The sequence below is a fragment of the Talpa europaea genome (genome assembly GCF_964194135.1).
Source record: "Talpa europaea genome assembly, chromosome: 10".
NCBI classification, from domain to species: Eukaryota; Metazoa; Chordata; class Mammalia; order Eulipotyphla; family Talpidae; genus Talpa; species Talpa europaea.
The window spans coordinates 22,731,446-22,743,744 of record NC_140077.1 but is presented as its reverse complement, the minus strand read 5'-3'; the positions used below and the strand labels follow the sequence as shown (position 1 = coordinate 22,743,744).

Genomic DNA, 12,299 nt, shown 5'->3' with positions numbered 1-12,299 from the left:
TTGTTTTCTTCTTCAGCTGCTGCAGGGATTTTTTTGTTGGCAGTGGTAGGTTATGGTTTTTTGTTTTTTGTTTTTAAATTCTTTGTAGCTATATGGTAGAACATTAGTAATAAGACATGACAGTTTATAATTTTTAGTGATGGGAATGTACAATAACAGTAATACAGGTGTGGAATAAACTGAAAGGTGTACATTGACATGAAAATATTTTAAGTCCTTTTTGAAAAACAAGGAATAGAAAGAAATTTAATAATATGAACTCAACTATATTAAGAAAAAAATGGGGAAAAGGAAATTGGAAGGAAATGTGTCTACAAGTCTACTACAAAGTCTACTCCTGAGCGGTGGCATGCTTAGTGCTTCCCCCAGTGACAGCAGCAGTCGGAGGGTGCAGACAGCAGTCGGAGGGTGGTCTTTGTACAGTCGCACATTAAATTGCTTCCTGTGTGGTTTTAGACGTGTGATACACTCTCTGGGGTCTTAGTTTTCCTATTTGTTGTGTTGCTTTGAGGATCGAATAAACAATGGGGCTAATGCGCCTCGCCTGTAATCTGGCACAAGCCGGCTCTGTAAATGGTGATGGAAGTTATTGCACATCTGTGTTCTTTCTAGCTTTTTTAATACTGAACATGCACTACTTTCTAATAATAAAAAAATAAAACTAAAGCATCAGCAGTAATAACAGACAGTCTATGCTTTGCTGACAAAAATATATTGTATCCCCAGGTTCGGTGTGTGCAGTTTCCAGGCTATTCCTTGACTTCAGGGAAGGTCCCAGAGACTTAAGTACTCAGGAGCCGCTACAGTGGGAGCCTGGCAGGCTAGGTCCTAGCCAGGGAGCAGAGGGCCTGGGCAAAGGGCAGACTGCAGCTGCTTGTGGTTTTGGAGGTGCTGAGACTCTCCTTTCTGTCCCGCCCAGGACGCAACGAGCCCTTGAAGAAGGAGCGGCTGAAGTGGAAGAGCGACTACCCCATGACTGATGGGCAGCTGCGGAGCAAACGGGATGAGTTCTGGGACACAGCACCTGCCTTCGAGGGCCGCAAGGAGATCTGGGATGCCCTCAAGGCCGCTGCGTATGCGGCCGAGGCTAATGACCATGAACTGGCTCAGGCCATCCTGGATGGAGCCAGCATCACCCTGCCTCATGGTGAGCAGACTGGGCTTTCTCCTGGAGCGCAGGTGTCAGCCAGGGACCTGACCCAAGTCTCTGTCCAAGCCAGTGGGTGGGGGTGTGGCTAGTCACTAGTTCATTCACGGAGACCTTAAGGGCAGGGAGCAGGAGTGGGGACACAAAGAAAAATAAGTCACGGTGCCAGCTTGCCTAATGAGGGGATGGAAGGACACCAGCAAACCTCAAAGCAATGTGATGAGAGCAAGCTATGGATGCCTCAGGGAGCTTGGGACCCCAGGACTTCTATTGGCTGTCACTGTGTGCTCGACACTGAGCTAGAAGTTTGTAGCAGCCTATGGGGCTATGTAAAGCCAAGGGTAACAGGAACTGTAGAGTCAGAGACTGGAGTTTAACAGGAACATCTGTTTCCTAGCTTTATGACCTTGAGCGTGGAACATCTCAGAGTTAAAACCTCAGGGTCTTACAGCTTTTGTAAAGTGGGGATACCTACCTATAGGATGGTTGTTAGGATTCAAGAAGACAGGCATAACATCATTTAGTTCAGTCCCAGCGCCTGGTAAACCTGTTTCCCCATGTGTTACATTGTACGAGTATGGGAATGGAGGCCCACCAGGGTATAAACCTCTAAGAACAGGGCCTGTTACTTCCTTCATCCTTGTAACTCCAGCACCCAGCATATATACTGAATGAAGAAATGCAAAGGTAAATAATTTGCCAGGGTTGAATGGCCTGCACCTGGTGGAGCCAGAATGCTAACCCAGATCTTCTTGACTGACTTAAATTCCTCCCAGCTGGCCCAGGGACACCTGATAGTAGGAGGTAGGTAGGACTGTGGGGTCCTCACCACAGGCCTACTTGAGCTGCTGTCACAAAATACTGTAGCCCGGGTGACTTATTAATCAACAAAAATTTATTCTTCATAGTTCTGGAGGCTGGGAAGCCCGAGATCAAGGTGTCAGCTGATTGGGGTTTTGGTGAGAGCCCTCCTTGGCTTGTAAATGGCTCCCTACCTGCTGTTATCACATGGTGGAGAGAAAAAGCTTTCTGGTATTTCTGCCTATAAGGACACTAATCCTGTTGCCTCAAGGCCCCACCCATATGACCTCATTTAGCCTGAATTATTCTCAGTAGGCCTCTATTTCCAAATACAGTGACGTTGGGGATTGGGGCTTCAACATACAAATTTGGGGGAGACAATCCAGGCCATAACAGTGTGTCCCAAGCTGACTCTGACCACCCTGCCTTTCCCGCAGGCACCCTTTGTGAATGCTATGATGAGCTGGGGAATCGCTACCAGCTGCCCATCTACTGCCTGTCGCCCCCTGTGAACCTGCTGCTGGAGCACACCGAGGAGGAGAGCCTGGAGCCCCCCGAGCCTACGCCCAGTGTGCGTCGGGAGTTCCCGCTGAAGGTGCGCCTCTCCACGGGCAAGGACGTGAGGCTCAGTGCCAGCCTGCCTGACACAGTGGGGCAGCTCAAGAGGCAGCTGCACACCCAGGAGGGCATCGAGCCATCCTGGCAGCGATGGTTTTTCTCTGGGAAGCTGCTCACAGACCGCACACGGCTCCAGGAAACGAAGATCCAGAAAGATTTTGTCATCCAGGTCATCATCAATCAGCCCCCGCCACCCCAGGACTGAAGAGCCCATGGACCCCTGGGAAGAGAGGCCAGGGAGGGGCTCTGCAGGGCTGAGAGACCTCCTGGCCAGAGCACTAACCCCCACCCTGCTGCTGCCTTCGAGTGCTGTTTTTTTCTTCAGGGGCACTTCCCTGCTATATGGCTGCTGGAGAGCCGTGAAGGGACCTGCCTCCCAGGGGCACGGTGGGCCGGTGGTGCCCAGCACCCAGGACGCAGTGCTGCCACACACAGGCCTTGCCAACCTTGTCAGAGAAAAGGCGAACTAGGGCCTTCCACCCTGCCTTGCCATGGCAGGTTCTAGCCATGAGGGCCAGCCCGGAGGCCCCTGGAGCCCAGATCTGTCATCTGGTGCTGCCAGCTGTGCTCACTCCGGTTTTCTGCTCAGGGTCTGAAGCAGCTGCTGTCTCCCTCTCCTGCCCCCAGCCCCTGACTCTGCCCTGGGCACCGTGCCAGTCCTCCAGTGGGGAGGGGACCGCTGGCTAACCCCGGGGCTAGGGAGCCCGAGGCCAGCCTCTGCCTCTCCCTGCCCCCAGCACAATTGGCAGAGATGAGGTGGGTGGCCAGATGGTGGGGCTGCTGTGGCAGGGATCTGCTCAGGGCCATCTCCTGGCTGTGACCCTGTTGGTAGAGGGTCTGCAGCCTGGTCAGGGCCCCACAGCAGGTCCCTGTGTACAGACATATCTGCATATTTATCAATAAAGCCTTTTGCTCCTTCCTTGTCTCTTGCCTGCTTTGACTCTGAATTCTCCTGCAGCTCTGTGGTGTAGCGGCAGGAGGGGAGATGAGGCCCCTGGCTTCTCTGGGCAAAGCAGTGAAGCAAGCCTTGAACTGTTAGTCTTCCAGGCCCTATGTTCTCAGGAGTCCTCAGAAAAACCACTTAACCCCTGACCCCACTCTTCTTATCTTCTAAGTGGGGGTGATGCTACTGCCCTGTCACCTTCCTCAGTTGCTGAGATTAAATGGGGTAACTGATGTGAAAGCGCTGTGAAAGCAAAGGCAGCGTGTCGGGAAGCTCTTGGTAGTCACGTGCTTTTGTGCTCCTGCAGCAGGACGGTGCTGGCCTCTAGCTCCTGCCTGTGACCCAGGCCCTTGGGATTGAGGTATATACTGGAAATCCTAGAGACACTGCTCCTTTGTGAATTGAAAGCAAAACCTTTCACAAATTAGATTATGAGCCTGTGACAGCACAGGAACCAGAGAGAAGGAGCCGGTTTCTGAACTGGCCAGTGCATATAAGCAGAGAGGGAAATTCTTAAAACTACTCTTGATCTTAGCCAAAGGCCGAGGGGAATCTTAGAGAAGGTGGTTCAACAAGGGCAGGCAGTATGAACATTAGAAAACTATAGCGGTCTGGTGTCAGGTTAAATCTGGGTCGCGATGACCCAGGGTTGGCTCCCACACCTCTAGGTGGGAAGTACAGGCCTGCTTTTTCTCCAGTTGGGAGTTTTTCTTTCTCAGTGAGCAAGGCCGCACCAGCAGGGTGACCTGACAGGGAAACTGGGAAGGAAAGGATTATCTGGGTTTGGTACTGCACTCTGGCCCTTCCAGTGGCTTCCTGAGCTTCTTGAAGCAGGCTCTGAAATAGCAAGCAGAGGGACCCCCCACCCCCAATTACCCTGAGGCAGTGAAGATGCAGGCTTGGGTGAGCCTTGCCTGGAACTAGTGGCCAGGCAGCCAAATGCACTGATGTCCACTAGGGGCCGCTGTGGTACCTCAGAGAGGCAAGGGCCTGTGTGTGCTGTGGGCAGAGGAGCAGCTGCCCTTTCTCCCACTCACTGCCCTGGCACTCCAGCCTGGAGAGGCAGTCAGCCCCTCCCCAAGCAGGCAGAGCATGTTCACAGGACAGCCTAGGGGGCTCAGGCCTATCTTGGTGTGTCCACATTTGACTGTCAAATCCTTTTGGGAACACAGGCTGGGCACTGTCTCCAATTGTCCAGCAGGTGGCACTGCATCATGGCTCGGGGTAACCAGTGGGTCCTTGGTGCCTCTGGGCTGATTGGGATAAGGTCCAGGTAGCCCCCAAGTACTAAGAACTGAGGATCCTGCCTATAGCCTACTCTTGGGGCACTGTGCCGTCCAGTTCTAATGAGCCAGGAGTTGGGAGGGCAGCTCCCCTAATCCCCCCCACTTCTCCCAAGGCTGCTCAGGGTGAAGGTGATAGGTGGGGAAGGCAGGTGGAGAATTGGGCCCGTGACCTCATTGCAAAGGCGCCTGGGCGGGAGGGGGGAGGTATCCTGGCCTATAAAGCCCCCGAGGCTCTGTGGCTGGCAAAGGCCGATTACAGACGGCACCATGGCAGCTTCAGAGGCTGTGCAGAGAGCCACGGAGCTTATTGAGCAGCGGCTGGCGCAGGAGGAAGAGAATGAGGTATGGGCAGGGGTGTGTTGGCCCAAGGGGGTTCTGAGGAGACCCAGTTCTGCTATCAAGGTGAGGCAGAACCTGGCTGCTGCACCTGTGGTGGTGAGGGGACAGGCGCTCCCAAGGGCCCAGCTGACTATTCCTGCCCCAGTGTGCTCCTGGTGGAGGAGCTGGCTGGCGGTGGGAGGTTGTACCTTCAGCCCCAAGAATTGAGAGACAGTGGGGTGAGCAAGTCAAGCTGGTCTCCCCGAGACCCTGCCCACCTACCTGACCTTCAGGGAGATGGGTGAGGCTTCACAGAGTGAGACAGCACTGCCTGGACATTCAGAGATGTGAGGCTCTGAGCTTCCCCAGCTTTGGTGAAAGTTATTCTGCAGGCAGTGGGGAGCCACTGAACATTTTTCCTGAGGGAGAGTGGGAAAACAGCTCTGACATCCCTGCTAAGGATTGGAGGGGGAAAGATGGGCCCTAACAGGCGTGGCAGAGAGTGACTTGTGTGTGAGTTTATAGCTGACTCCAGAGGGACTGAAGGAGAATGAGGCAGAGGGAAGGAGCAGGATCCAGTGGAAGGAGCAATGAGGACTGGGGAAGGGAGGGCAGATTTGTCAGAATGTGAACTGAGTCTGCTGAGTCCTGACCAGGGTATCCCTGGATCTCCAGGAATGCTACTGCTCACTCCCCCAAGGGCTTGTGCATGCAGGCTGGCAGTGCCAGGCAGGTGAGTCATGCTGCTGTGCCATTCCTGGAGTGCTGCCACTGGACACAGGGACTTTCAGCAAGAGGACCCTGAAGGCCTCATCCATTCATTCATCCAGCAAATATAGCAGCAGGGTTGTCAGGAGAGCTGGTGCTCCCAGAGCCAGCCTGCCCACGGAGCATCTCCTTGGCGCCGGGCACTGTGCTAAGGGTCCTATGGGCATTCTCATCTAATCTGTACCACAATCTACAAAGCAACATGGGAGTTTTATTTTGTTGTGTTTCAGTCATAGCAGCCAATTCAATCAACATTTATTGAGCACCTAGTCTGCAACAACATATCTGTAGCAGGGGCTAGAGCATTTGGCTAAGATAATGACTAGATATTAGGGTTCCCATTGTTTTCAGCAGGATCCTCGGTGAAGAGCCTCTGGCCAGCCTGTTCTCCTTTTTTGGGGTGCAAAGGGAAGCCCCCAAGGCCATTCCAGGACTAGGACTCTGTTGTGAGGTGCTTACTGGGTCAGGTCATCACTGAGGACTGAGGAGTGGGCAGAGAAGCTGAGCCTGCCTGCCATTACTCATTCACTCATTCATTAATTCTACATTCTAAGAGCACCCAGTGCATACTAGGCCCTGTCATGGGGATAAGATGACAAGGCCCAAGCCACCCTCTGCATGCTCCTTGAGGAGCCTGGCCAGGGTGGCACACTTGGTAGTAGCCACAGCCCATGTCATCCCTTGTCCCCGGAAGAAGATAAAGCGTATCAGGTAAGACCAGTGCAAGGGGACCTCAAACCATATAAACCTGAGCGGAGAAGGAGCCAGTGGGCCACACGACCTCCCATATGCAGACCTGGGAATCAATCTTCAAAACTAGCTTTGAAGAGCATCACCATGGAGCTCAGTGAGAAATGCAAAAGGCAGCTGAGTGCTCCTTACTGGGTGTCACTCCTCCCTACCTGCCATCTTGACCTGGCAACCTCCAACCTGGGCGAATGTTCCTGACATGTGGGAACAAGAGAGTGGGTGCCAGTACTTCCCAGAGAGTCCTTTCCTTTAAAGTGAAGGGAGTCCAGGAAAATCAGAGCTAAAAATGGAGAGACTTGGAAGGAGTCCACCCACACTGTTGCAACGAGGATAAGGGCAGAGTCCACTTCCAGCTGCAAGCTGGGAGCCATGGCCCCCGTCCCTGAGAGTTCCTGAGAGCGATGGTTTCCATGCTCTAGGATTTCAGTAGAATCTAAGGGGGAAAATGTGCTGCTACTGACAGTCACCAAGTTTTTGTATTGCCAAGCGAGCCCATTTGAAAAGTAGCCATCATCTCTTAATCGCAATTACTTCATCAAAGTGATTTTTTCACGCAAGAAAGAAAAAAAAAAAGTTGTGCTTGAGAAAGTGAGTATGATGAAAATTCACTCCGGTCCCCCTTTATCCTGGGAGGAGACTGGTGTTTGCTCCCGAGTCAGAGTTGAGCCTGAGGTGGGCCCTGTTCTGGGCCAGTCAGGAACAGGGCAGGAGGAAGGCCTGTGGTCACGCAGAAGGAGTCTTTGGGGGTGTCCTTGGAGAGGTGAGAGGCTACCTGCTTCCCCCAGGCCTGTGGGCAGGCCCCCTCCAGCATGTCTTCTCCGCTCACCAGAAGCTCCAAGGAGCTGCCTGCCAGAAGGTGGCCATGGACATGCTGGTGCTGGAGGACGAGAAGCAGCACGGGGCACAGAGTCTTGCCTTACACCAGGTTAAGGTAAGTTCCTGGAGACCCCATGTCTGTGCTCAGGAAGGAGCCAGGGGGTGATGGTCTCCCTCCTTCCAGTGTCTGTGAAATAAAGTGCCGCCACCCACGCCAGACACATGCACACCAGCATTTTAGCAATACCAAATCTGGGCCCCACCTTGACCTGCTCAATCAGAATCTGCACATGCAGAAGACCTTAGGGTTCTCCCTTGGGAAGCCAGATGATGGACGGCCATGCAGCAGAGCAGGTGCAGGTGTTACGGGCTGAGGGAGGCTGTGCCTGCTGACAGGAGAGAGCTCCAGGCAGGTAAGAGACCCCTGTGTGGAGGGTGATCTCACAGGACATGTGGCTGGAAGGGGACATGTGGAATCAGAGCAAGAGTTACCTCCTGGAGGGAAGGGCTTTCTCTTCAAAATGTCTATGTGTCTGTATTACTTAATAAATATTAATTGTATATAACTTTTAAGATCACACACAAAAATGGACAATTGAGGGTTCAGACCCTGTTCTTCAGGCTTGGGCTAAGAACTGCCTCTGAGATTCCCTCACCAACTCCCCACCCTGCCGGACGCCTCTATCGGCCTCTCCCTCCAGCTGAGCTATCTGTGTCCCTCCTCACCAGCTTCTCCTAGACCCACGAGTGCTAGGTTCACACTCCCTTGAGAAGGTCTCCTTATCCTCCCCTTCCAGCTGACTCAGGGGACCCCCAGGCTTCCCAAACTCTGCGCCAGCCCCGGGGGCTGATGCGTCGTCTCCACCAGGGCCAAGAGCGGGTGCGCAAGACGTCCCTGGACCTGCGGAGGGAGATCATCGACGTGGGTGGGATCCAAAACCTCATCGAGCTGCGGAAGAAGCGCAAGCAGAAGAAGCGGGAGGCCTTGGCTGCCGCCCAGGAGCCGCCCGCTGAGCCCGAGGAGATCGTAAGTGTCCTGGGGGAACACGTGCGTGGCCAAGGTGGTCTGGGTGCCTGCGGCACAGCCTCGCTCCTGCATGCTCGCCCTGCAGGCTGGCCCCGTGGACGAGGAGATGTTCCTGAAAGCGGCAGTGGAGGGGAAACTGAAGGTCGTGGAGAAGTTCCTGGCCGATGGGGGTCCCGTGGACACCTGTGATCAGGTGACGTTCCCACCCCGCCTGCTTCTCCACCTGTCCACCTCTCACCCTCACGCACCCACCTGTGGGCCTGTGCAAGAATAGGCATTGGTGTCCTACAGAAAAGGGGCCTTGGAAGATTTTGGGGTGCTCCCTGTCCCACATAGAAGTTTTGCTAAATCCTTTGACACTTTTCAACTTGAGCCACGCAGAGTAACAAATGTTACATGGTTTTCTCAAGGAAGAAAGAAGAGAGAACAAATCCACAAAGTCCAAAACCAAGAGTTTGGGGCTCCAACCTCATCTCTGTCACCTCTCAGCCATGTGAGGATGACCAGGCCTGTCCCTATTCCTGACCTCAGTTTTCTCCTCTGTGAAAAGGCCTACTCCCCTCACAGCATGTTATGGGGGGCAAATGGAACATTAATGCCTTGACAGGTTTTACTGAATGAAAGAAAAATCCCTATAAAACATATTATTAGAACGTTATATTTTTGTGCATAATGGTACATGTAATACTTCCTTTTAAAAGTTATTTTTATTTTATTGTGGTAAAATATAGGTAACACAAAATAAGGCATTTAAAATATTTTAGTGCAGATTCAGCAGCATTAATTATACTCGGAATGTTGTACAACAATCCCCATTATCTATTTTCAAAACAGTTTGGTCCCGTTATATTTCTTTTGATTTTCCTCCACCACACTTTCTAGAGCTCTTCTTGCATCCTGGGATTCAGCAAATCAAGGTCACCTCTTCAGAGTGTGCATTGTCGTAGGGTCAGACTGCATATCCTTTCCATTCTTAGACTCCAGGACCTACTCAAGCACCTCTTGCCCCCAAGCACTGTCCCCAGGGCACGAGAAGACTAAGGCAGGTCTCCCTAGAGCGAGAAGGAGCTGGCAGAACACAAACAATATGGGAACCCAGGGCAGGGGTCAGAATCCAGGCCTGGGTCTCAGCGTGGGTGGAAGATGAGCTTAAGCCTGGGACCAGAGGCCTTGATAGTCTCTCTGGGGACAGTTCCGCAGGACAGCCCTGCACCGAGCTTCCCTGGAGGGCCACATGGAGATCCTGGAGAAGCTCCTGGAGAGTGGGGCCACTGTGGACTTCCAGGACAGGGTGAGCAAGGGGACAGGTATTGGGTGGGAGGCTGGAGGTGGGATCAAGACTCCCTCTCTGGGGGCCTCCCCTGGTGGCGCAGCGGTTCAGCGCTGGGCTGCAAGGCCGGTTAGTTGCCGGCCGCCTAGGAGGGTCCCACAAAAAAAAAAAAAAAAAAAGACTCCCTCTCTGGGCCACAACCCTGGGACCTAACAAGTTGCCTCGGGAGCAGCCCCGCCTCTAGCGGGTTGTATGATCTTGGGCAGTCTCCCCACTCCCCTTCTGTAAGCCTGGCTTGGACTGTACAAGCCACCAGGGTTCTGCTCCACTTGCTTCAATTCCCATACTCAGTAGAGCCCCTTCTCCTCCCCTGGATGTGTCCCTGCCACTGTGACTGGAGTCCATCCCTCTGGGGCAGTTTTTTCCCCTGAAGCTGTACAGTAAGACCTCATCCTTCCCTTTTAGCTGGATTGCACAGCCATGCATTGGGCCTGCCGAGGGGGCCACTTAGAGGTGGTGAAACTCCTGCAAAGCCGAGGAGCAGACACCAACGTGAGGGATAAGGTCAGCAATAATGCTCCCAATATTGTGGTGGCTTTGGGGTTGAGGGGCGGTGGTGGGCAGAAAAACCCAGGAAGGCAGGAAGGTAGGGGGCTACTTTGGTTTCTGGAGTGGCTGCAGAGCTCAGGGATGGATCTCTGGCATCAACTGCAGGCCCTGGGGTCACCATCTGGGATGGTTGCAGGAAGAGCAGAGGAGAGAAGAAATTCACTCTTTGGGGGTTTTGGGAGCACCCAAAAGATGCAGGATTTGTCCATCCAGGCATTCTTTCATCCTTCTGTCTATCTGTCTAGCCATCTGTCCAACCATTCATTTACTCATTCATTTATATATTCATCTATCATTTCTCTATCCATTCATTTCTTTGGTCTAACTTTGAACAAGTGACAGTCTTTGAGCCTCTGTTCAAGGAAGGGCAGAAGAAGCGAGCAGTTGCTTGCAGGTAGGGAAGAGAGGAATCAAAGAAGGCTTCTTAGAGGAGGTGTCTTATAATGCTTTAGAATTAGACCACTCAGTAGGGTAGTGGGAAATTGTAACATTTCCTGTCCCTCTAGGGCTTAGGCCTTGCCACTAGGACTGGGGGGGGGGATTAGGTTGGAGTCAGGACCATTTCCCTCCCTCAGTCCCTTTTCCTTCCCACCCAGCTGCTGAGCACTCCGCTGCATGTGGCGGTTCGGACGGGGCACGTGGAGGTTGTGGAGTACTTTCTATCGCTGGGCCTGGATATCAATGCCAAAGACAGAGTGAGTGTCCGCCCCCCCTCCTGCCCAGCCCTACGTGGGGGGGTGGGGGCACAGGGAGGGGTGTGCAGCAGCCTGAGGGCTCCGCTGCCCACATGGGTTATGCCGACTGTCACACTGGCTCCAGGAAGGGGACAGCGCCCTGCATGATGCAGTGAGGCTCAACCGCTACAAAATCATCAAACTGCTGCTCCTGCATGGGGCTGACATGATGGCCAAAAACCTGGTGAGCTGCTTTCCCCCCTGCATCAGTAACCGGTGTGCATGGCTGCCTGGGCCTGGGCTGGGCTCTCAGGGGAAACACAGAAGAGAGCTGGACTCGCCTGCCCGTGGAGCTCTCTCACGGAGGAGAGTCTCTCTGGGTGCCTGGGGATTTGGGGTCTGCCACCATCCTAGGTCTCTCTATGCGGGTATATGTCAGGAGCACCAGTGCAAAGAAACAGCCAGGAGGGTCAGCAAGAGGGTCAGTAGTCAGGAAGATACAGGGAGGGTATAGAGAGGGCTTCTCAGTTCCATTATTATTGCCACTTGGGACTGGAGAATTCCTTGTTGTGGGGGACTGGCCTGTACATTGTAGGGTGTTTAGCAGCACCTTTGGCCTCTACTCAAGATGTTGCCAGCACCCTCCCCTGAGTCATGGCAACCACAAATACCTCCAGAAATTGTCATCTGCCCCTGCTTGGGAACCACTGGTGTATACACATGAGGGCGTCTCCCGGTACAGACTTCTGAACAGTGACCAGATCTCCTCTTGGTTCCCCCAGGCAGGGAAGACCCCCACAGATCTGGTGCAGCTGTGGCAAGCTGACACCCGGCAAGCTCTGGAGCATCCTGAGCCAGAGGCAGAGCAGAATGGGCTGGTGGGGCCTGCTGAGAGTGGGCAGGAGACCCCCCAACCTGAGCCAGCCCAGTAAGGCCCACTCCAGGCCAGCCAGGCACCCTCCCCAGCCCCTGCATCAGCCAGAGAGACACAAGAAAGGGCCTGTGTGTGACCTGAGAGGCCCCTCCCTGCCCAGCTACTAAAATTAAAAAAAGAAGTCATTTTCAAAGAAGTCATTTTCACTATTTGTGTTTGTTTTCATTTGTGACTGAAATATTTAGGATTGAAGGGTGGGTGGACCAAGGGTGGGTGGACCAAGGGTGGGTGGGCCCCAGCAGGAGGGAAACTTGGAGCCCTCTGGTTGCTTTACCCTTGCTTCTTCCCCACCACCCCTCCTCCCCAACCTCCAGCGTGGATCAGCTTCTCCAAGCACT

At 53.5% G+C, this 12,299-nt stretch overlaps 2 protein-coding genes across 2 annotated transcripts in view; both read left to right on the top strand.

Moving 5' to 3' along the window:
• Positions 1-2,771, top strand: part of UBTD1 (ubiquitin domain containing 1) — a gene marked incomplete at its 3' end in the record, with an annotated part of 48,461 nt that extends 45,690 nt beyond the window's left edge. The window contains exons 2-3 of the mRNA XM_084245342.1: positions 920-1,147; positions 2,386-2,771. Coding sequence (XP_084101468.1) covers positions 920-1,147; positions 2,386-2,771 — 614 coding nt within the window. The remainder of the gene's footprint in view (positions 1-919; positions 1,148-2,385) is intronic.
• A 2,276-nt stretch (positions 2,772-5,047) lies between these two features.
• Positions 5,048-12,079, top strand: ANKRD2 (ankyrin repeat domain 2). The gene is made up of 9 exons (XM_084244591.1): positions 5,048-5,137; positions 7,461-7,562; positions 8,316-8,474; positions 8,560-8,667; positions 9,667-9,765; positions 10,210-10,308; positions 10,950-11,048; positions 11,173-11,271; positions 11,810-12,079. Exons 1-9 carry the CDS (start codon positions 5,063-5,065, stop codon positions 11,957-11,959), a joined length of 990 nt encoding a protein of 329 aa, XP_084100717.1. The 5' UTR covers positions 5,048-5,062; the 3' UTR covers positions 11,960-12,079.
• The last annotated feature ends 220 nt before the right edge of the window (positions 12,080-12,299 follow it).